This window comes from Apus apus, chromosome 7, assembly GCF_020740795.1.
Source record: "Apus apus isolate bApuApu2 chromosome 7, bApuApu2.pri.cur, whole genome shotgun sequence".
Classification (NCBI taxonomy): Eukaryota; Metazoa; Chordata; class Aves; order Apodiformes; family Apodidae; genus Apus; species Apus apus.
Window position 1 is genome coordinate 12120236 of NC_067288.1, and position 25341 is coordinate 12145576.

General features: G+C 39.1%; 2 protein-coding genes across 6 annotated transcripts in view; both read right to left on the reverse strand.

Moving 5' to 3' along the window:
• MFSD14A (major facilitator superfamily domain containing 14A) lies at positions 1–21696 on the reverse strand. Of its 4 annotated transcripts, XM_051624800.1 has the most exons (16): positions 21641–21696; positions 17847–17876; positions 16685–16856; positions 15980–16058; positions 15815–15888; positions 8721–8816; positions 7538–7600; positions 6678–6805; positions 5469–5583; positions 4156–4374; positions 3764–3877; positions 3269–3340; positions 2750–2862; positions 2521–2618; positions 1737–1900; positions 1–1343 (listed from the first exon to the last, which is right to left on the reverse strand). In XM_051624800.1, exons 7-16 carry the CDS (start codon positions 7562–7564, stop codon positions 1137–1139), a joined length of 1257 nt encoding a protein of 418 aa, XP_051480760.1. In that variant the 5' UTR covers positions 7565–7600; positions 8721–8816; positions 15815–15888; positions 15980–16058; positions 16685–16856; positions 17847–17876; positions 21641–21696; the 3' UTR covers positions 1–1136. The 4 variants fall into 4 exon arrangements, with proteins under 4 accessions (XP_051480760.1, XP_051480758.1, XP_051480759.1 ...); XM_051624798.1 differs by lacking the exon at positions 21641–21696 and having other exon boundaries at positions 17847–17949; XM_051624799.1 differs by lacking the exons at positions 15980–16058; positions 17847–17876; positions 21641–21696 and having other exon boundaries at positions 16685–17180.
• Positions 18046–25341, reverse strand: part of SLC35A3 (solute carrier family 35 member A3) — a 20666-nt gene continuing 13370 nt past the window's right edge. For both annotated transcript variants that reach the window (XM_051624806.1, XM_051624805.1), the window contains exons 6-8: positions 25001–25119; positions 24352–24485; positions 18046–22120 (exon numbers count right to left, since the gene is read on the reverse strand). In XM_051624806.1, the coding sequence (XP_051480766.1) occupies positions 22030–22120; positions 24352–24485; positions 25001–25119 (344 nt within the window). In that variant the 3' untranslated portion in view covers positions 18046–22029. The remainder of the gene's footprint in view (positions 22121–24351; positions 24486–25000; positions 25120–25341) is intronic.

The window sequence follows — 25341 nt, forward strand, 5'->3', positions numbered from 1 at the left end:
TTCATTAAAATATTCAACTTTATTAACAGTATATTTACATTTTTTTTTCCTGCTTTTGGTCAACCATGGTGAATGTTCAAAGGTAAAAAAGCATTAAGCAATAACCACAAGATGAAAACATTTTAAACCTATACAATACTTTATACACAAATTTATACAAAGGAACACTTAAATAATACAACTGGACACAAAAATATACACTTTTAGAGAAATTCACATCAGTAATTGTATAAAGCTCTCTTCTGTACTAAGGGTCCTGAAAATTTAGGACTAAAACATTAGCTCTGTAATGCAAAAGGGTTATTTGTGACAGTCCTCAAAGGCCACAATATAACACACGGACATATTCAAGGCTATCAGCTTATAGTTAAGTCTGTGTATTCAAGTTTTGAGGTCCTTTATACGATTATGCAAACATCAGAAATATAGTGGTATCATAAACGGTACTTAGGAAAGCAGAGTTTTAGAGCCAGTATTAAAACTTGTAGGCTCAAAACACCCACTTCATCTTTAAACAAGTGTTCGACACTACCGTTTAATTAAAAAATAGAAAGAGTAAATGCACTTACATAAAAAATAACTTTTACTGTTCAGCAAGCGTGCTCATGTGATCTTTATCTTAGTACAAACTTAAAAAAAAAATCTGCCATATGACTTCTTAAATAAATGATACCAACTCACCTTCTCCCCACTCGAGTACATTTACATTAAGGCTTTGAAATCAATCTGACCCAAGATTTTACAACATTAAAATGAATGGGTCCACATGGATGCTAGAATGTCTCATTGAGACGTAGCATGACTATAATTAAAGCTCACCACCTTAAGGAAAGGGAAGGACACATGCTCATGCCTGGTTTCTATTTTTTTGTCCCTCAAGTAGAATGTGAAGTTTAGTTGTAACAGTATTTCATGGCAAGAGATGAGTACGTAACAGTTTGTTTTGAAAAGCAAATTATTAACTCAGCGGCAACATCTTTGGAGAAACTTCTTTTTCTTTTTAAAATTCCTACAGATTTCATGCAGAGAGATACTTCTTAAGATTACCTTAAGAAATTAACGTTTGATGGAACTGGAATGTGTTTCCCGAACTGCTGATGAAAAAAAGAAGTCTAAAAGATCTTCCTGGATCTGTGTCATACATTTGTATCTTGCAGTAATGGTTCTTTAGCTTCACCAGGAGCTTGTGGACTGTGGGGATGGCCATGGCTGCCACAGTGCTTCTTCCAGTTGCTGGATCGTAAGTTTAGGTTTGTGTGTTCAGGAATAAACAAGGCAACAAGTAGTGCCAGCAGCACAGAGCACGCTCCAAATAAGAATGGGGGTCCAGGAATTATAGAATTCTGAAACCAACAGACACACCACAAAGTATTAATGAACCTTTAGACACATGTTAACAGACTATTTACTATAACTATTTGCAAGTTCTTGCTGCTCAGTTTTCTCAACAAATTCATATGTATTAGGAACTAAAAAAATACAGAGAGCTTCATTAATAGACTAAATGGTGACAAAACAAGAATGTACAGCACATGAAAGGTAACTACACTGTCAGGGAGATGAGAAGAGCAGGATGCTGTAGTTATTAGTCCATCGTTCTCTCAATTTCTCCCTTTACCAGCGTCATCAGTTGTTTATCTGTGAGTTACAGTAATAAAATGTAACACATCATCATACTCAAGAACTAGTGGCACATGATGCCTTCCTAATATATTTTTTTTAATTAATAAGAATACCTGTTGTAAATGGTACTGTGTGACCTCACTACCTCCTGATGGGGACTCAGGCATGGGGAGTTCATTCAGTTCAACGTGGAAAATATAGAATATGAAACCATAAAGTGCTGGTCCCAAACCATTACACAGTCCTCGAATTCCTGTTATCATCCCTTGAACAACACCTGAGAAAAGTAAAATACACTTAATTATACATATATAATTAACTTTTAAATGGATTATGAACAGAGCAGTAAGACTTCATTCACTTCACCTTCAAACTGATGCAAGTAGAAAAGCTTCTCTAAAATGGTGTTGTACTAGGGGTAGCAATAAACAAGGAATGACAAAAAGTTGTCATTATGGTATATTCAATGTGTTTTTTCCACCTCCCCTCTAGGTACAGAGTAGGACTTTCCATACCTGCTTATTCAGAGACCAGAATATATACAATATCCTTGCCTTCACTGTCTCACACAGAGAAAGCACTGCATCCAGCCTGGACAGCTAAGCAAACTTCTGACAGAAGTGAGGAAAATAAACAGCATATCAAGTTTGTTAAATACTTTGCTGCTGTTGGGACCTGTTGAATGTTTTCCCTTTGTGCCAGAAGGATGTGACAGGCACATTATTAAAACTCCCAAGAGTTAACTGGGATTTTAACAATCTTGCAACCTCTGCTCAGGGCTGCTCTCTGCCACGATTCAGGCTGATTGACTTAGCACTATGATGACCCCCTGACATGTCTGTCTTCACAGCATTATTTTTTTTCACTATAATTCAATGCATTAAGACAAAAACGTACCCTGTTGGTCAGCATCAGCAGTTCGTGAAACCAGGGCACTGACAGCTGGGAAAGTAATACTGGACATGGCTGCCACAGCACCGGCTGCCCACATCATCCTGAAACAACACAGGCCCCCCAGGTCACTGCTCTGCAGCAGCACAGACATGCATGCAGACACCTGCACACACGCCTTGGATAAAGGATAAAATGCAGAAAAATACCAGATATTAAAATAAAATGTACATACCATGGTTCTGATCCAAACCCGTACCACGCAAGTTGTAGTATTTGGAATCCTAGGCCCAGGAGGATGGTATTTTTATTTCCAATGGATCGCATGAGTAAACTCAAAACTATTGTCTGATAAGGGGGGGGGGAAGTTTAAAAACATTAATTTCTTAAAAATAAAATAAAAATAGCATTTTCTACTAAATATTAAATATATGCAAATAAAATATTTCAAAAAGCCAAGTAAGTCTCCAAAAGCAGTACTGGCCAAGTATTCAGGAGTCTGTACCAAAAAATTAGCAACCACTTAGTAGTAAATTATGAACGAACCATCACCCCTTCTTTGATGCACAAAGGATGTAGTTTTTCTAACACTTTGGATATTCATGTTTTTTCATTAAATTACAGCAAGAGTGTTAATCAATTGTTGGAGACTTAGAGAAAGCTACAGAAAAGGGGAGTCACATTTCTAGAACCACAGTGTTAAGGGAGCTCTTTTTAAGTTACCAGATCAGTGAAATGCACGGCAATAACTGACCTGTGCAACAATGGAAAGAATCCCAAGGACTGCTATAAATGCTGCAACACTTTCAGATGAAAATCCCATTATCTATATTAAAAAAGACAACTTGATTATTAACTGTAAACTGTATCATGATGTCACACACATCACTGGGGGAATTCACAATGCAGAAGACCAGAATTTTTCATTAAATCAAGCTAAGTATACAAAAATAAAGGGGCATATGTAGAAAACAAATAAATGGTTCCCCTCAAAAAAGCTTAACAGTGAATGTTGTAGTACAAGAATAATGCAGGTATTTATTTACAAAAATAGGAGAAATTCATCACCCCCTCAATTCATCTTTTTGTCTCTAAAAAGAGACAAAACCAGAACAGCAAGAAGATTTAAATAGCTGCTGGAAGCTTTTAAATCATACTAGTTATCTGCAGTTTCTGTATTAACTCAGCAATACTAAAAAACTTTCCTATACATTTACTTTTGCTCAAATCCATATAAAAATGTTGTTACCTGTCTGAGGTATAGGAAGAAGCTGGAATATTGCCCTGCCTCTGGGAGGTAGGAAAGAAAGACTGTTATGCAGATTAGCAGCACAATCGAGTCCTGGCCGACTTTCTTCAGTGACTATGGCAAGAAAAATGTATTATAAAACACTTCATCTTCAGAACAGCATACCTAGCAAGAATCTGAAAAGCCTGTCAATTAATGAAGCTATTATGTGGTACCACCAAAAGATTCCGTGCATGTTTAGCAAGATCTTTGGCAAGAGCAAAGCAGAGTTAAACTTGAAAAAGATACAGGCTTTGTTTTTCAAACATGAAACATAGTAAGCTCTGTCTCTTCCCCATCTCAAAAGCTCAAGATTTACAAGTAACAAAATATTGCATATTTAAATAGCTTACTGCAAAAGGGTCAGCCTGTTCCCACGAAATGGGTGCTCCCCAGGATGCCGGCCTCATCTTCTCTGGCAGCGATTCTGGTACAGCAACAAGGATGAAGCAGATGTCCAACAAGGCTATTGCTGTAGCCAGGACCACTACCAAGCTGTCTCCATAGACTCGACCAAGGTAGGCACCAATAGCAGGGCTGGTAACTAAACTTGCTGCAAAGGTTGCTGAAACCTGGAACAAGTAACAGCTGATGACATTTTCCATTTTATAAGTCAACAGTATGATAACTTCTCCTTATGTTCAGAACCAAACCATTTCAACTGGGTAGTGATTAAGTAACCTTTTTCTGTGTCTATGTGGTAGCAGCTGTGTTATTTCAGACAGCCATTTTTCAAGAAAAACAACTGTTTGTAATAACTGGACAGTAACACGACACTCACTCTTGCATGTACTGACCCACCTAGGTTTCATTAACCATATAGTCTGCTGGTAGCTCTGGGAAATGGCGAGCTGTACTTATCTTTGTATTAGTGAAATATGCAATGCCTGTTAAGAACAATATCACATGTATAAAGGGGATATTCTGTTGTAATGAGTTACTCCAACACACTACAACACAGCTTCAGAAAGCAGACTTCAGTTACCCAGCTGGCCTTGTGAAAGGTGTTAACTTTAAAATTGAAAGAACTTCCTCAATAAATCTCAATCCCTGATGTGTACATGCAGAATTAAACTATTTAGTTCTATATCCATTGCTTTTGGCTCTTCCTCCTGAATGTGATAATGGATTCTTTAACTTAAATGCAACAAATAATTCTGCTAATCACAATACATGAGGCTGTGGAGGCTCCTGGGATCTGGCAAGCTATTGGGAGATAATGGGCATGAGCTGCAAGACCTTAAGCCAGACAAGTCACTCAGCTACATTTGTTCTGAAGTGCAGCAGCACAACGAGAGAGGCGAGCAGGAGGAGCCAAGATACAGTACAACAGCAGTTTCAAAATTATCCAGGAACCAAAGGTTAGAATCTTGAAAAGATAACAGAGTACCACCAGTGTGAGAAACAATGGTGGAATAAACTAAAGGCCCTCAAAATTACATCACTAATGCTGACAGGACAGCTTTGAACACAGTTGTATTTTGTTTAAGTTAGAAGCAGAATATTCAAAAGATCCAGGACTGGATGACAGGAACGATTAAACAAGAAAAACTCCAAACTAAAACCAACTTGCCAGACAAGAAATAAAAATACAATTTTGAAAAACTTTCCCCACTGAAGCGTTTAGTACTGAATAGCACAGGAACAGAGCCAAAACAATACGTACCAAACCATAGGCCATGCTTCTTTCATGTTCTTGGGTGATGTCTGCTACATATGCAAAAACCACAGAAAATGTCACTGCAAAAACTCCAGAGACGGAGATGACAGCAAAGTACCACCTAGGAATATTGTGAAAAATTAGAACAGCTAAACAGAAACAAAAAGTCTCTCTACAATCCAAGTACAGTTCAACAGTAAATCACATTGTCCAATTTGTCCTGCCACGTATTAAGATAAACCTGGATAAAGCCAGTGTGAACATGTCTCGATCCAGTTGTGTAAGTTCTCCCTAGCCCATCAAGTACCAAGACAAACATCATTTTCTAACATCTGCAAAAGCTGCTGTGATTCATTACTTCTAGGAAACAAGGTGTTGTACTAACTTTGACTGGATGCCTGCAACCCAAAGCAGGATAGGAATTTCAGCATTTTGAGAATCTGGTCATTGTGAGGGCTCAACATTAGCCTTATCTTTATGCTATGGACACTAGCACTCATGATTTGAAACATTAATCTATACCTAGAAACAAACTGCTTCACAGAAAAGGGATGAAGAACTCATGAACAACCTGTGTGACTGGAAGGAAAACTGAAAATGCTCATGGAGCTACCTGACCAGTTGGCTCTGCCCTGCACCAGTGCAGTCTGTAATTTCAGCTACACCCTCAGGTACAGCACACGGGCAGTCCAAAAACACACTGTTCTGACTCATGCACTACCTGGGAAATGTACGCGCCAGCTAAGAGCTTACTAACTTACACACAGCATGAAAGCTGGTGGGTTTTAAAACAACTTGAGAAACAAAAGCATAAAACTGCATCAACGTTTCAGGTTACAAACAGTTACTTTGTACACTAGCTAGCATTAGGTAAGGCTTTCATTTCTGCATAATGGATTTGTGTTTGAGTAACGTCCGGAATAAAGACTTGCACAGTTTACTGCGTATCATTCCAGCACCTTTTGCAAATGTGCTGAGGTAGGAAGTGGGGCCTACAACACAGAGCTCAGAAACAGCAGCTCTGAAATTGTGACCAAGGCTTTTGGCCTCATGGCAGCTACTTCAGTTTGACTCTGTTCTCCCAACTTTGCACTGAAGTAATACGAAAGCTTCAACCTTCCACTGAGCACAAACAATATTTTATCAACAGTGCTACAAACACGTATAGCAACCTTGACTAGAAACAGCAAATCCAGCATGCAAGAATTTACTAACCATGGGCTGATCTTCATTAGTGGTATTGGTGCACAGGTGAAAAATACTGTTAGCAGCAAGAAGGACTTTCGTCCCCACACATCAGACAGGGCACCTATGAGTGGGGCACTGAGGAATGATAATAAGCCCTAAAAGAAAAAAACACAAAACAATTTAAGTTAAAAACTACTATATGGTTAGAATCATGACAGCTCATCATACTACAACCTGGTTGCATGCTGGGCTCTATTTATTAAAGTTGATGACTACAGTGCAAGGCATCAAAGGTGGTATGCTCAAGCATTACTCATCTAGTCCATGTCTAGTTACATAAAATTTGAGATTTATTATCTCAGAGCTACACAAAATTAAAAATGCAGATGAACCAGTCATACTGGCAGTTTTATGAATGGTGTTTTATAGTTTTATATATTTATCATTCAGGTAAACATATGTAAGTGAAAATATCCTACTGGAACAACAAACTCCAAGTAAACTCACAAATTTTAACACCATGTGTTTCAATTGGGATTAGTCAATTACCTTTTTATTTGCTGAACCCAAACAGCAGATACAAACCAAGCAGTATCTTACTTACAGTAAAATGATGCCTATTTGCTTTTCAGCAATAATTTGTTCCCGTTTTATTTATACTGTGAGTGCTGTATTAAAAAATCTCGGTAATGTTTCTCTCGATTGGCATTCATTTCTATATTCCTCCCATCACTCACTTTAAATTTTACTCCCTCCTCCTCCTCAGCAGCAAGAGAAATCACAGGGTGACTGGACAGTCATGAATAGAGGTAAACGAAACAGAAAACCAAACAGCACACATAAAAGCCAACATCTTGAAAACTGGTGATTAACTTTTGCCACCTTACCTTTACTCCTTGAATTAGACCATTCATTAGAAATGTATGTTTTGGGAAGGTTTCATGCAAAACCTGGAGAACAAATATAAACACTGTCATTTACACAATATTAACTATAAATATTGCTCATGATGCATCCAACTTTTACAGTGAGACACCCACAGCAGTTTTATATTTTCATAAAGTATATAAGAAGAAAAAAAGACACACCACAAATAATCTATTTAATCTTTAATTAACATGGAAGATTATTATTTTAGCTTTACTGGATAGAGGCCTCAGTTCTCTTAGGACTCTGGGAAGGATTCACATCACCAAACTTCAGTGTCTGAAATCTAAACTGACCACAGGGAACCCAGAAAATTATCTCAGATCAGACTCCTCACATGTTACTGTGTCATCTGTAGGGGACCGGGGAGAGAGACATCATCATTCTGAAGCCCCTCTCCATTGGGAGAGCAGAGCCTAGATACACAGGTTAAACAGGCGCCTCTCTCAGCCCGACCTGTGCTATGTGGGATGGATTCCACCCAGTGACCAATGTCAGGGTTAACACCAGCTTACAGAGCTGCACCAAGACTGCATTTTAGGTGGAAATTGCTTGGAGATCTTTAAGCCTTTGCTCCTTTTAGTTTGTAAGCATGTGTCACTCTCAAAGATTAAATCCAAATGGAAAGCAACCAACTACATTCAAAAATAATTTGGTACAAACACGGTGGTATGACTGTTTCACTAATCACAGGGCAGCTCTGACTGGTGTAACAGGGCCTGCATGCTGAAGCTTCCATTTGAAGCACAGCCATGTCAGCAAAGATCTCTCTACCTACACACACTTGCGCAATTTTACCAATTTCAAGTGTATTTTTGTCTTTCTATTTGTAATGTACCAACTTTTTGTAGCATCTTGAAAGACATGATGATGTCATTACTGTCTTACTGGTTTAAAATCAAAAACTATTTACATGTAAGCTTGAGCGTGAGCAGCTTTGCACATGAACAGCTATGCTGCACCATTACGACTGCTTTAATGAAATAATTCTCATTCCTGATTCCAAGTAAAAATACAGAACTTTTCATTTGCACAACAGAGCAGCTCAATGGTATGTAACTTTAATTCAGAGAATGTTCAATGCCTTTGCAGTAACTGCCCAATCCCCCATTCAGTGAGAAAAAGCGTAGGCATGTCACTTACCACCAGAGTAGGTGCTGTCAAGAGTCCCCAAGCAAAAAACTCCAGGAAGATCACTATAACAGCATGGTAGACACTAGGTGAACCTATTCCTTGAGGCTAAAACAAGAAAAAACAGGTGAGTGAAATGTCTTACAATCTATCACAGTCATGAGACCTACATCTGAAGACTATAAACAGAAGTATTAATTAAACAGGACTCAAAACATCAGAACATAGTTACTCAAGCTAACTGGTATTGAGTGAAACTCCTTTTTTAACCCTTTTGCTGCTGACAGCATGAAGTGTATTAATCCTCTGCAGAATACAAAGTGCACCCCCATCTCAAATTAAAAAATAAACCACTTATACTGCCAGTCTGGGAAGCAAGAAATATTCAAAAGTAAGGAACTTCAAACTATTTCATAATTTGGTATAATCAGAAGTAGTTTTTGAGAACAAAAAGAGCATGGGAGGGACAACCTGCTCAACTCATATACTCTGTAAATGTATCCTGTCCAACAACATGCCACAGCTCCTCATTTGCAAATTGAGGAAACAGAGCATTAATCATTTTCACATGAAGGTAGCACAAATAACTCATCAGACATCTCATATGCATTCTTTAAGCTTAGAAGTTCTGCCTTAACATCTACTTTCCCAGCTTTGTGTGAAGGTTATTAACAGTGGCACTGATTTGGTCATACAGAGCACTTGTAATGAGCAAACACACACAGGCCAAGGTCCTCAGCTGCTTCTCAAGAAGGCTCAGGGGGCTCTTATCAAGGTGTATAAATATCTGATGGGAGGGACTAAAGATGACACAGCCAGACTCTTCTCAGAGACATGAGTGACAGGACGGGAGACTCACATTGAAATACAGGAAATTCTACTTAAACCCTGAACAAAACAAACCCCTGGAAAAAGGCTGCACACTGAGGTTGTGGAATCTCCATCCCCCAAACCTGACTGGACACAGCCCTAAGCAAACTGCTCCAGCTGATGCTGTCTGGGGGAAGAGAGTGATCAGCTGGATTAGAGACTTTCAGAGATGTCTTTCAACCTCAAATACTACACTATTTTAGGTGTCATTAGGTAATACTAGAATCTTTCTTTTATTACAAGATTTATGCAAGTCATACCTAGCTTTTCTTTCCAGATTCCAGTATTTTCAACACAGAGAAAAAAAAAATATTTTTAGCAACTGTAGGAAATAAATACAGAAAACCACACTGGCCACTCCTATTGCTAGAAAGGATAATAATTTTTAAAAGTAACCATATCATTATGCATATGGTGAACTACAGAAGTACCTTAGACCTGTGCTATTCTTCTTTCCCAAGTCCTCTTCAGAAAATACAGACAGATCATCCAGTTATTTCTGCTATTTTTTCAGCCTGTTCTCTTAAGGATGTAAAAGAACAGTCTTTATAGCTGCAAAGTGGCTATAATTATCTTCACTTTCCACAGTTCATGTCCTTTTCCACGTAGAACCATTATTTTAGTTTTGGATAAAAACTTTATCCACCTCTGCAAAACTAAGTAACAATCTCAGTCTCACACAGAAAATCAGGTTCTTTCTCATAGTCTCCAGATTCCTGTCAAGTTACTGGCTTGTGACCCTCCCAAGGTATAAAAGGCTGTCAGGCAGGAGTCACACATCATCCCTGTCCCTCCAAGCACCAGGGCTCAAAACCACCTCCATTCTGTTCACATACAGCAAACACAAACTCAACATCAATCAGTCTCCACACTGCCCTCCAGTTCTGGTGAGCTACTCAGACATCACACAGACAAACCAAACCAGCAGAATGAAACCAGTAGCTGTTCTGCACAGCTAAAGGGTTGGTGATTTCAGCAGCATACAAGCAGGTGAATGCTGTCCTCTGCCGTGTAATACAGTTGTAAGCAACCTGATGTTTCCAGCACACTGACAGAAACAAAAAGAAGTAACATTTATATCACTAGGGTTAAACTTCCTTGCTTTCCTGTAGCTAATGCTCACTTATCACAGGCACTGTTCTTTGTTCTTATTTATTAAAAAAAAAGTAATGTCATTACCTCTATTGCTACTTTTAAAGATGGTTCTGACTATAAAGTAGAAAAATACTCCTGAGGCAGAAGAAATACGGAAGGAGATTATTAAGTGGTTACATTACGATCCATTAAGATATATTATGTACATTCAATCCACAAGACTTAAGTATTAATCTGCTGTACCCTCCTAGCCCAACACGTACAGTGCAGGCGCTGGCTATTCAGCCCTGTCTTACTCTGCAAACCGGCCCCACCGTGCTTTACAAACTGGCTAATGTAGCATAATGTAATCATCTAAGTGCAATCAAATCAGAAGGCTTTACACTTGGAGATAAAAGATACTGAGCCTTTGTGTGAACAACGTGAAACCAAGATCTTGCACTCAGAGTAATAGCAACCGACCCTCCTCTGCAACCACGTAACCAAAGCAGTTTAATTTTGTTTGGCAAAACCTGCATCCTAAGAACACCCCTTTCTCTCGTCAGAGAGAAAATGTCTTTAACCGAACAGCCTGTACAGTCAGTCAGGCCAGTGATAAAAAGTGTATGTGCTGGGCAACCCTAAGGACACACACTTGGCAACAACAGAATAACTATCAAAGCAACAAAGGTATCAGATGCAAGATCTTACCTGCTGCTCCCCTGCTAGAAAGGAAAAGGCACCAAATAAAGTACTAAGTTCTAATTCTCCCTAGAACTGCACAGGCACGTACCTCCTAATTAATTTCATGCTTGCTTCAAAAATGCATAATCATAATAATTCATAATAAGATGAATTCCAACTGGTCATAAAAGAAGGGAAAATTAAGAACAGTGCTGAAACCACTCCACTTGTATTACCACCTCTCCTTTGGTGAATCTAACAACACACACTTGAGTACACACACCATTATACATTTTTTTCTGTGATACAGCTACTAACCTGCAAAGGGAGCACCACAAAAACACCACTATGCACCAACCCAACCCCCTGCACCACCCACCACCTTGCCAAGGGGACCTGGCATAACCTGTGGCCGGAGGAGAGGCTTTGATGCGGCAATGGGTGTTTTTTCCCTTTCACTTGTTTTTGCTTTTGCTCTTGCTTTTTCTTCTCCACATCAGAACCAGACATTAAAAGTGACAATAAATTAAACTGACCAAAATTCCCCATCAAGTAAACTCTTTTTGCCTGTGACAACGCCTCATTAAACAGCTGTATATTCTTGCCAGCACAAGAGTCACAAAGTTTTCTTTGATGTCAAACAGTTTCAAAATAAACCAATCAGGCTGGAAACTGGGCACAGCTTGATTAACTACTGGAGTGCCAATTGGAGATATTAAAGATGCGGGCCATTTCCATTTACCTCTTTCCCATAATGTCACATAGTACGTTGGGTAAGCAAAGAAACTAAGGAGACTGAGCACAGAAGGCTAAGTAAATGTTTCACCAAACATTAACAAAACAATCAAAGCATAAAGGTTTTCCTGTCAGCATAAAGAATACTGTTATACCAGACTTTATAACTTCATCATGTATTTAAAACAAATACATTCGCAAAACATCTAATGTTTATAGCCAATTTTTCACTGTTTTAAAAACAAATGACAATCATACACAACTCACACAAGTTTGCACTGAATTTGAAACTGGTGTGAGACACTGAATACAGTTATTATAATATCCTTTCTTCTCTCTCAGCAAATGAAAGTTAAAGTTGAGAGATAATGGACACTTTGAAGTATATTGTATTCTAATAAATTATTACTGCAGAGAATAATCCTCTGAAGCATGTCCCATGAGCAACAACATTTACTCTGCTTCTATGACGTATTCTAACGTATTTTCAAAATTTGACAGGTGTACAAGTTACACATACATTTATATCTTTACAAAGATCAGGAAGACATGTCCTGGAAAACATAAACATCCATCACCAGAATTAGTCTCTCTTCTCATCACCAAGTAGTCTAGACAGTCGGTCACCAACTGGATGAGCAGCTATAGTGACTTGGATGCGTTTTCTCATTATTGTTCCAAAAAGACAAACTAAAGGGCCACCAGACATTTAGTCTGTCAGGATGTCTCTCTGAAATAATGATACTGTGTTTAGGAGACCACACATCAAAGCTACACAAGGTTACACAATGGAAAAAATCCAGGCACAATGATACATTGGAAATAATGCTACTCATCAACTTAAAGAAAAACCAGGACAACAAAAGCAGCTCCAGCAGCCGAAACACGGAACAGATTCCTTTCTTTTAAAAAGGTAAGGATTTAAGAGGAAGCAAGATCATGGGAAGGAACTGCAAAACACTTATTCCAGGCACCCTCTACAGGTCTTCTCTGACGCAAGATGTGTCCCACTCGCTGGGATGTTGTTTCTCAGCCTGTGGAAGCAGGGAGGACAGCAGGCTGCAGGGATGGAGACCTGGCCGTGCAGGCCCAGCCCAGCCCTGCACCCGCATCCTGACCGCGCTTCCTGCCTGCCCTCAGCATGCCCAGCTGCCGGCGCGGGCCACTGTGCTGCAACTGCTGCTCCGAGCACACAGCCGGCAGCTCTGCCTTCCGCAAAGATTCATTTAAATCATGTTCAGTGTCAAGTTAGGTCTAGACACGTACCTCATGATCTCGGGCCAAGGTAGGTCCCCTGCAGCTACCTGCGCCTCGCTCCCGAAACGACGCTGTTTTGCAGTTGCTTCTGAGCCCCAAGAACTACCCACACCGAGCAAGAACCTTTACGAAGGCAGCCTGAACTACCGGGACACCTTTACAGGTGTTTCTCGGGCAACTGCCTGAAGGAAACCAGCCTGTGTTGCCGGAACGAAACCACCGGGCTGCAGCAACCCGCAGCATAAAGGAAACTGAAACCTCGCCAGAGCCCAGCCCGGGGCCGCAGCCGCAGCTCGGCCCGCTCGCGCAGCCTCAGCCGCGGCTGCCGGAGGCCCGCGGCCCTCACCCCGCCACACCGGGCCCGGCCGCACCTGCTCCGGCCGCTGCCCGAGCTCCGCACGGCCCCGCCGCCGCAAGGCCGCCCCGCGCCCCCGGCCCCGCCCGGCCTCACCGTCCCGCCGTCCTTAATGATGATTTTCTTGGCCAGCATGATACTGCGGTTCACGGCGCGTTTCTTCTTCTTCCCCCCCTGGGTCATTTTACCATCCTACAGCCCCGGGGGGGAGCGGGGGCAGCAGCGGACCCTCCCCAGCAGCCGGGCCTGGCCTCCCCTCCCGCTCCGCCGCCGCTCACGCACCCGCCGCCATCTTGGCCACCCACCCGCGGGCGCCGCCGCCGCCGCGCATCACGCGATCGCCCCATTGGCCAGCGGCGGTCACGTGCGCAGACGGGCCGCCCGCGCCACCCCGGGCGCCTGGCGGGGGCAGGCGGGAGGGCAGCGGCGCCGCGGGGCGGGCGGCAGGGGCGGGGCCCTGCTCCGGCACCGCTCCGGCACCGCTCGGGCCCTGCTCGGGCACCGCTCCGGCACCGCTCCGGCACCGCTCGGGCCCTGCTCCGGCACCGCTCCGGCACCGCTCGGGCCCTGCTCGGGCCCTGCTCCGGCACCGCTCCGGCACCGCTCGGGCCCTGCTCCGGCACCGCTCCGGCCCTGCTCCGGCACCGCTCGGGCCCTGCTCCGGCACCGCTCCGGCACCGCTCCGGCCCTGCTCCGGCACCGCTCGGGCCCTGCTCCGGCCCCTGACCCGGCACAGCGCCCACGGGAAGCGGAGCCCCCTTTCTGCGGTACCTCTGGCCGAACAACCGACCCCGCCGCTGCTGCCGGGGACACGGGGCTTTTTCTCCCTATCCCGACAAACCCGGCATTTTACCGCGGCCTTGCACGCCCCTCAGAAGCCCCAGTTTCTCACACACCCCCACAAGCACCAGTCCTCCGAGGTAGCCCTTCCCAACCGAACCTAAAGGATCGTTTCCAGCCCCTCCCTCCCCGAGCTGGCCGAGGGGCCTGGACAAAAGGAGCAAAAACCAGGCAGCTCCTGCTGGATCTGTCTGAAAGGCACCAAAATACATGTCCAGAGCCAAAGCACATAACCACACACATAGAATCAATCTTAAAAATCCAACTTTGACACATTCTCCTTTCTTACTCTTATGTTTTAAACATAGTTTAGGAAAGCTCTGACAACTTCACGCAGGCAGGCCATGCCAGGTTCTGATTTACCACAGCCTGCAGGTAATAAGTATTCTCAAGGCATTGTACAGCGTGGCAGCACCAAACCAAGCAACACCTGTCCACATCCAGTGCTTTTACAGTCACCATGCCAGACACAGCTCCCCACGGTTGTAACCAGATACCAGTCTTCTATGTTCATCTTTGCACAGTCCTCCATCTTCCAGCCCCCCGCTGCGTATCCCTATCTCCCCAGCTCCTGCAACAACCCTGTTTCCCCCAAAACTCTGAGCCACACATTAACATCTTCTCTGTCCATACCAACAGTGGCTTCTACCAACTTCCATCCAGAGTACAGACCCATCCTCTAGCTCCCTTACAGCACTCACACCACTATGGTAACAAAGGGGTGCAAATCATTTACCGCTTCAGATCTTGTGGGCTTGAGTTAAACTATTAGCCTTCAGACCAAGCACCCTCTCATCTTAATGAAGCTTTTAATGGACTTTCTTCCATGAGGCACAGCCAGTGAATCTACTCCAGTCTCACAGTGAGACAAACAGACTCTAGCTCATGACACCAAGTGTGGATCTACTGGGCTACTCATGGGGGAAAAAGGGTGTTTGCAGCCATTGCTATTATCAATCACTTGTAACAAAAGTTTTGATAAGTTATTGACATTTGAGGAACTCAGGTAAAAAAAAAGTTAACATAACTATATCTCAGACATTTTGTAACTAGACTGATCAAACAGCTGTTTTTCCACCCAGACCTTTATATTAGACCAAACCCTGTTATTGATGTAATTTTTCCAAAACAAACACAGCTTAAATACCAAGTTTGCTCATTGCTCATTTGCTCAGCAGACAATTAAAGTAAGAATTTCTAACTTTAGAATAAACTCTAGATAAATATAACTTGCTTTTGCTGTCATGAATTTCAGCCAGCTACATGTTTTCAGATATCAAACTCCACTTACCTACGTAAGTCCTGACATAATCCGCTCTGCCATTATTTAACTGAGAGACAAATTCCTGACAAGCATTTAATCTCCTGAAGAAGAGAAACAAAAACTGTCTGTTACATCTAAACACCTGTACTATCGAATCTTCTATACAAAAAGTAAATACATACTACTACCCACTAGCAGTAGAAGGTATTGCCATCTTCTTGGAAGCAGAATGAAAACAGAGTACTTCTCTCCCAAAGTGAAACCACTGATTCTAAAGCACAGGGAGAAGACAGTTTCAGTGGTTTTGGTTAAGACTCCTACAGATTGCTTTTAGGCCAAACTCAAAGAACACTGCCCCCTGCATCCCAATACTTTGTACCAGCTATGCTCCTTTGGTTAGTTGATGAATAATTTATTTGTCACCTAATGGCCTAAACGTTTCAGTTTAAATCATGCTGCATATGATCGCTAATGTCAGAGTGGAACTGACAAAAAAACTTGACAGAAATGAAGAGTCCTGAAAATTATTGGTGCATAGCTGGTGAAATGACCTGATTTTATTATATGTATCTCTGGAAAAGGACAGGGAAATGTTATCCAGAAGTGAGTTTATCAACTTTGTTCAGCTCTTTGATATATTGTAAATTATAGCTATACAAAACCTCAGCTTCTAAATTGTAACATGATTCAACTGATGGTGGTGTATTCTAGAGGGGATATTGTACAGTACTGTCCAGTGCTATCAAAATTACATAGTTAAAACAGAGAAGGAAAAAAAAAAAGGCTTCTGAATCACCAGCTGTGTCCTGATAACTTGTGGCAAAACTCTTCTACAAAAGATTACAGTGTTTTACAATCACACTCTATACTACGTGGTACCCAGATGCTCTCTACTACCTGCAGTTCAGGAGCTGAAGTCCTGAACAAGGAGATCACAGTTTTCAGACCAGAAGAGTGCACAGACAGTCACAAGAGCACTGCTGGAATGTGATTCACAGGAAGTCATGATACAGTGGTCAAAAATAAGATTGTCTCAGTCAAAACTCAATTTCTGGCAAAATTCAGTAACCTGTATATTTAAAAGATACCATTAACAAACATCTTACAATAGCCCTCTGGAGTTTATATAATATTGTATCAAAATTATATTCTGAAATAATAACTGTTAATCAAAACAGTTTTTTTTCTGCTAAAATATTCATAAGGCAAGCTTCTCCATTTACAAAGCTCTTGAACAGTTTTATATAATATTCTTAATAAAGCTAGTGCTTAATTTTAACCAGTTTGTTACTATAATGACATTATCTACACACAGACGAGGAAAAATACAGTATTTTACCTCAACATGGATTAAAAAAAGGTGATGTAATATTAGGCCATGTAAGATTCAGCACTGTTACACCAAAAAAAAAAAAAAAAAAAAAAAAAAAAAAAAAAAAAATCACCTGTTTCCAAACTGCCTGGAAACACCATATATTAGAATCATATTCGAGTATAAGCACACACAAATTTCATCATTGACATATGAGAAAGAAAATCTTAAGACTACCTTAAAAAATTTGCTACAATTTTGAATATATGTTTTATATTTGGCTCACATATTTAAAACAAAATTTAAAATATATTGACATACATTGACAAACTTCTAAAAATCTAAAAAGATGTTACTCCTGGCAGCAAATATAAACATATGCTTAGCATATTATAAATTGCTAATGAAATTATTATGGCTAATTAGTCAGAACATTGATGGAAGGTTGAAGGCAAGAGTTAAAATGTCATGTCTACTCTTGGATGCAAATGTGCAGCAGACATTCAAGAATGAACACTGAAAAGCACCTCAGGACAGATATTTTTCCTTCTAGAAACAGTTATAAATTCACCAAGCAGGAAATAATTAGAAAAAGTTATAAATTCAACTCAAGAGAAATTTGGATTCACAGTAATTGGAGCAGAAAATATAATCTAACTAATCCTACTAATTTTGTTGTATTTTCCCCTGCATTATTTTTTCAGTAAAACTTATTTCTAGATATATAAAAACATGTAATGAGCTTACCTGGGAGGAGCAGAACTCTTTAGTATCTTCCTGTGGAAAACAACGAGCATTAAAAATGAACAGAACAATGAAAACAAAGGCAAAGAAACACTTCTTGGACTTCCTTACAGTAAGTGAACACCATAGGTAATGATACACAACACCACATATGGTATAATACCATGTTATAGACAAACATTAACTTTCTAACACAGAAAAAAGCCCCGTAATATTTTTTAATATCTCATTCTTACAAAACATGGATTTCAGAGAAGAAAACAGTAAATAACCTTCCTCAAACACCACATCCAGCAAGAAATACTGTCAACAGGAAGAAATGAGCAACAACCTCAAATTTGGAAAAATATCATTGCATAAATGCAACAGAACATGCATGACTCATGAGGAAATATATTAAAATATGAAAGCTACTGACAATGAAACACAGAAGAAATGCAACCTTTCATTTATCAGTTTTAAAACAATTTAACAAAATTCATTACAGTTGCATACTTCTAAAAATCTGTGAGGACTACCAGTATAAGTAACTGAAACGCAAGTACCTGCTACCAAAAAAAGATATTATTTATTTTTTTTTAGGAAAAAAAGCCACAATAGTTTCTAAAAAATTACGGTAAAACCCTCAAGATGTTACCTTGTAGAAGCTGGATAATCTACCCACTACAAAAGCAAACAAAAAGGGAAGTTTTCTGATAGTTTGCCTAAAGCAAAGAAGTTGACTAGAACTATAAAATTATCTGAATCCTTTGAGAAAAAAATATTATTGGGCACTTGTGGATAGCACAGAAATATAATGTTTAAATAAAAGTATCTTACTTTATTAAGTTTTTCACCACTGAACTGCTGATTTATTTTACTTTGAAGATAGTTCTATATTTACTGTTATATGACAATTTATCATGTATCCCAGAGATTCTCAAATGAAACTACCAAATACCCAATATTCAATAAATACTACTACTTCCATTATGCATGTCTTAAAAAAAGTAATTCACATGATTCAAGTCATTGCAAATAAATATCTAGCTATACCTTTATAAATATTTAAATAAAGTTCTGCTAAGTATAGGTTAGCCTCCAAAATATAGAACTAAACTAACAAATCCATTGTCTGAAAGTCAGAAAAATAGTTTAGAAAGACAGGTTTATTTTGGGGAAGCTGGACTCCTACAGATTGCTTTTAGGACAAACTCAAAGCACACTATCCCCTACTTGCTGACGCTCTGTGCTAGCTATGCTTCTTTGGTTAGTTAATAAGTTACAGACTTAAAACTGGGGTTTTGTTTGTTTTTTACATTTCAAAATTCAGATATGAAAGTATTCCAATAAGAAAACATGCATATGCTCTCAGGTTGCAAAGGTTAAAGAAATCAGTAAACCCTCCTCAAATCCCTTCTGTTCTTAAGAAGCATCGACTGTCTTCCCTCTGTCTAGAATAACACATTTCAGCCTGGAGGGCCTTGGCCCTAGGGTTCCTTTATAGGCTAAGGAAAGAGCTCAAAGTGCAAATTCCCACTTCCTTTACAGCAACTAGTGCGAAGAGATCTATCCCCCTAATGGAAAACTTACTGAAACAATCAAGTGAATGCATGGAGGAGTCACTACAGATAGGAATCACTGTTCCTTACTAGAATCAACATATTGTTTCCAAAGCTGTTTGACATCCTATTCAAAAGGAAAGAGCACATATTCCTGTTCTTTTATTTACACTGATGCTTCTTAACAAATATTGAAAAGTGCACCTGCAGTAATAAAACTGGGTTATATGTAGCAAAACTCACTCCAGCAATGTGATTATTTGGCCTATTTGGTCCCTTCCTGTACAAACAGTTTTAAAGTGTTCTCAACCTCCTTTCTATGTTTATTTGAGAAACTCCTCAACTCCTCAAGTAACCAATTCTACCACTTAAACATTTCCACTACTGTGATGAATTAAATTAAAACTGTTGTGGCGTAGGCCAACTCCAATTCAGCTCTTACTACCAACACTTCTCAGACAATTTCAGTCATGGTGCACTTCCCACTCTACACTAGGCAAGGCTGCGATCCACTGTTCTATGGGCACATCTCACCTCATGTTGCATTTCAGTGGTGAGAGGACTACATGGAATGCTTCTAAGATTTTGCCACATGGAATGTTACAGATAAAAGGGTTGACATTAATGTAGAATGCCAGTTTAGGGTACTATGAGATAGTTTGGACTCTGGCAATGATGGCATGCTGGGACAGATTCAGAGTTAACTAAACTTAGCAAGCCCTTGGCATAACTCTGGAATTTTTTTAATGTCTCACTCTGATATGATAAGCAAATAAAAAGCTGATAATTCAAGGAGAACACTATTTTTAGTTGGCTGACGTAAATGGAATTTTTCCTTTCCCATTTACAGTATTTAATTAAAAAAATCTCAGAGGACTCTTACAGAATCTCCTTGTCAATCCACCACTACAATGAGGAAGAGGATGAGGTACTCTGGTAAACATTTCAAAACACCTCTTTCTTCACTATGTGTTCATTAGCATAAGACAGAAGTGAGAAAGTGCATGAGAAGGGAAAAAAATAAATACTTTTTTACCACTTGCCATTCTACAGGTAAGGGACTATTGATATGTCTTTGTATACATATATACCTTTACAAGTGTAACGTGGCTAGGAAGTCATTCTATATCAATATTGATGGTGAACACATCTCCTGGAAACAAGTGGGTTTTTAAGACAGCTTTTTTTTATTAACTCTGGCTTTTGTGTGTGTGCTTCTGGCTATATGCAAATACTTCACCAAGTGAAGTGTTCATAACAGTCTAATTGATTTAAGTTCTAATTGCATCTAGGTTTCTTTGTGAAGTTGTTTTTTGGTTTAAAACAGAAGAACAGCATGCTTTTATATTTACCTATTGCACAACTAATTACTTTTTCATTAAGATTCCTGTTAAAGTAATTCCACTACTAGACTGAATAGCTGCAAAAAAACATTTAAGTCTGTTGGGTCAAGGACTCCAGGACAAAACATTAAAAATAATAACAATTTAAAAAAACCCTCTAATTGAGCCATTACACAGAAATGTACCGAGAGAGCCTTGAAGAGCTCGTGCATAAACACCACTTGTTTAAAAAAACACTTCTGTAATAAAGTACAGTCTACAGATTATATATCATAATAGCTCTAGATGCAGCTGTTACAGGAAAAAAAAAAATAAAATGTTTATTATGGGCTTTTTTTTTTTAAGTCATGGTTAAAAAAATCCCCAGAGGATATCTAATGCATAAAAACAAATTTAAAGGTTCTAGCAAAAAGTTGTCTTATAATCAATAAAAAGAATGAACTTGACATCTGATCAAGCACTCCATCATAACCTTACTCTGAGTTCCAGGTTAGTTCAGTAACCTCAGGCCTGTGTTCACAGTTATGGCATCTCATGGAACATTACAGGCTGTCCTGATGAAGACTGGAGCATCAACAGAGATTTCCAGCTTTCACTCTGAATTTCTCCCTTTGTGTACTTAGATGAGAATGTTAACATTCTTACTATAGTTTTATATAAGCAACAGAATTATAATATTATAATTTAATAACAGAATTCCGTTATTAAATCAGTCTTCTAAAAATACAAAAATATTTGATGTTGTCAAAGTGTCTTTCAATCGTACTTCAATCTTCACAGTTTTAATGCAGAATACTTAATTAGAACCATCACTTTAGAACTATGCTGTATATTCAGCTGATTTCATGTAAATAGACAAACAGTTAAAAACATATTTACTAAGATTAAATATAGTCAAATTGCAAAAACATACAATCTGACAGCGTTGTCATGTGCTCTTCTGAAGAGTGCATAGGACGTATTTCTGCAGCAGTCAGTACAGTAAATTCTTTTGATGCAATCCCAGTCAAAACTGTAAACATTCCTAATTGCAGTTTGATGGAAACTTTTTGTTCCTTTCAAGTTTTTTATTAGCAGGTTGCACTGGGCATTCCCCTGTCTTTTTTCTTTTCCTATCAGTTACAGACAGTATCATCATCTACCTTTAACCCCTCTGGCTGTTCAGAACTATTCATAAGCATTTTTTCAATCAATTCAGGGTAGGAATCCTTTCCTTGCAGTGCACAATGACACTTTCCACATGTCATTGTTAGCAAGGCGCCCAGTGCATGGTCTTGAGAAGCAGGTTGATGAGGAAGTCTGCTATGCCTTAATGGGATTTCCTGCAGGTTTGGGATCATAACCGTATAGGAAAGTAGCTGCTATTACAAGGATGGCTCCGAAGAAAAAGACACTGAATAGAATAAGGATGAAAAAAAAAAAGTTAGCTCATTTTAGTTGATGAAATTATATTTATGTAATACAATCAAATGAAAAAACATTTGTCCTGTGGGAACACAGAAACATACATTATATTTGTCCAATATCTAAAGAACAAAATAATTTGCATATATTTGTTATAGAAGGATGCAGGAAGAAGTTTAAATAAAGGACTTAAATCCACAAAGTAATTTATCATTATTTGGACATATTCTGGAAACTAAAAATATATTTTCATGGAATAATTGTAAAAAATAATCAGATCAATTCCTTTTTTTTTTTTCTCCTTTGCCTAAAGCTCTCTGCAACATGCAAGCAGAAGCCAAAGTAGTACAACTACCATAGCTATCCAAGCATTTTTAACATATTACCCACACCATGTTGCTGGAGTTCTGTTTGCTTTGAAGTCCAAAGCTTATGTAAAAACAAATTACTGCTGCTCAAAAACCAGTCTGCAAGTCAATATAATCTAATTTTTGGCAGATACATAAAGATTTATGTAAGGAAAAAATGATTAAAGCATCTTTTGTACTGTGACAAATGGGCCTTTTAAGTTGTTTTGATAGTTACAAGTCTGAAACAAAATATTTAAAGCCAACAATCAGTACACATTTTAGAAAAGAACCTTGTCATAAAGACATGACAATGTTGACAATTTGATCTTCTGAACTCAACACTAAAAATACTGTGGCGCACGACATGATAATCCTTCAGAGAATACAGTTAGCCGATTTCTGGACATGATCCACTGCAACACATTCAAGAACTTAAGTCCTTTACATCTATTACCCTAATAAAAAATGTTTGTTGAAGTAAGATAAATGATTACTCAGTTTCAGTTCAAATAATTCAGTTGGCATAAGCAAGGTACTGAATATTAAGTTTGTTTAACTCAAGTTAATCAAGTTTTAGTAAATGAGATGGGCTTCAAGTTCTACATGTTGCTAGTTGGCTTCATCTCATTATTTACCCCTATTTCCATTTCCACCATGTATGTAGAAGCTGGTAAGTTACTTATCAATTTTCCATGTAAGCATACAAAAAATCTTAAACACCCTTCTAGATTTGTTTGAATAGGACAAGTATAGGCTACTTATAATTTAAGTAGCCTATACTTAAGTAGCCTATAATTTAAGTGAATGCCTGTCACTTTTTAAGCATAATCGTTTTACTGTCTTTTTGAACATTTAAGTAAACTCCTGCAAACGTTGCAAATATTACTTTCAGGTAAATAGATGTTTCTTTGTGTCAGATGCAAAAGTTGTATAAATTCAAAACATTTTTACACAATGAGTATAAAGTATTTGAGGAGTGTAGGTCAATTATAAGCAAAATATATCTGAAAGTGGGGATATTACTTCTACACTCCATATATTAACATACACTGCCAGAACCTATCCATGTACAAAACCTGCAGTCAACAGAGCTACTAAAATTTGATTCATAAAGCATCAGGACACAGTGTATTTGGCCTAGAAGCATATAGGAAGCATTTTTCTCCCTTTCTTCGTTGAGTGTTTTCACTAATAACTATGGTATTGTCTTTAGAAACTAATTTGCATGGTGAAACTTCTATGTGTGTATGACTGCAACTATCTCATTCAAGAGACTGTTTTGAGACTGGATGAAAAACAGGACCAAAACATTATTATAATTCTCATGGTTCAGCCATAAGTCCCCTTGCAATGTGATGACTTGTGGAAGATCTGCCCACTTAGAGGACACAGAGAAAACAGAGACAAGCAACCCCTTTGCCAGAACAGCCAGCAGGGGGAGGCTGGATCACAGAGCAGAGCCAGGCGGAGCACAAGTCGAGCATCCAGACTGGAGAGGACTGGATTCGAGAGGAAAGCAAAGTAGGCGCTGAACAAACTGAGGAAGATTGGGTAGGGAGGAAAAGAAGAGAAAGGGACAGTGAACTAAAAGACAGAGCCTGCAAGAGAGTAGTTTGTCAAATGCCAAGATTTGAGATTTGTGATTTCTAAGCTGAGGGGGTCTGTACCTTGGAGAAAATTAAACCTTGCCAGCTACACTGAAAAAAACATGTTATGAAATGAAACTGTTATGTGCAAGTTGTATCTAAACATTCTAAAAGCGTGGCTTGGAGTGCTTTTTATTAATTTATTTAATTTTGCAGTTATATAGTTAAAAACTTAATGTTTACTTGATTATTTTTCTTCTGCATACGTTGAAAATAATTCTTACCTTGTGGGGACAAAATCTTGCAGCCAGAAGTAGGAGATCAACGTTGACAGTATAATAGAGAGAGAAGTTGCAAATCCCTTTAAAATGTTGTCGGCATATTTTATAACAGCAGCAATCACAAGCCCTCCAAGTGCCTGAAAAATATTGAGGTTTGGATTTACAACCTGGTAATTCCACTGAGAGCAATATTTTAACAACATCTGCTTACTTTAGGAAAAGCTTTATCTATCTTTAGGAGCATGAAATTTACTTTATGTTATGTATATGCCTTGCTGAGGATTAATATAGGAGGAGTTCTTCTTTCCCCATTAAAGAAATTGTTGATCATAGGACCATGATTTAATTAGCAGGAATGCCTGTAATGCTACAATTTTAGCTGTAGGAGGAAGGGTATTTATATCTATGTAGATCTTTTTAACATTGCCAAAGAAATAATGCTTATGTGCTTTTATGCTGCACAATACTTAGTCATATACTTGCTGTGTATTTTTCAGATTTCTATTTCGAGGTTTATTCTAATGGTGATAAATAAAACTTTTGACTATAGAATTCCCAGTAGCTTCAATGACAACTCTTAGTTTCTCCAGTTATATACTGAAGGGTAAATCCCAAGAGCCTGCACAGAAACATGTGATACAAGGTATCTCACCTGTAAAACAACAACTATCCAAGTAAGTTTATTGTATCCTTGAAAAAATCCATTCTTTGACAGTTGTTCTCCATCATAAATGTATACGCCCATTAGTCCAAATATGCTACCAAAAAATCCTGGAAGTACAAGATTGATTTAAAAGCTTCAGGTGAAACTCACACAAACAACTTCTTTGTCCTCAAAGACTACTTTCAGATTAAAAAGTTTATAATATGGTCAGTACAGTGTTTTCCTGTCAGATGGGAAAGTTTTCCTAATCCCCTCAGGCATGGGAGTAATACAAGCATTTTCTCTGTGCCTGATGTAGGCTCTAGTCCTGAACAGAAAAGGGGCAATAT

Bases quoted from the DNA above. Each gene is read 5' to 3' on its own strand.
- MFSD14A (XM_051624797.1), bottom strand. From the start codon at position 13,866: ATGACCCAGGGGGGGAAGAAGAAGAAACGCGCCGTGAACCGCAGTATC. The intron at 8,817-13,779 runs GTGAGGCCGGGC...TTCTTGTTTTAG, and splicing joins TCATTAAGGACGGCGGGACG to CCTCAAGGAATAGGTTCACC. The intron at 7,601-8,720 runs GTAAGTGACATG...TTTGTTCTCCAG, and splicing joins TGACAGCACCTACTCTGGTG to GTTTTGCATGAAACCTTCCC.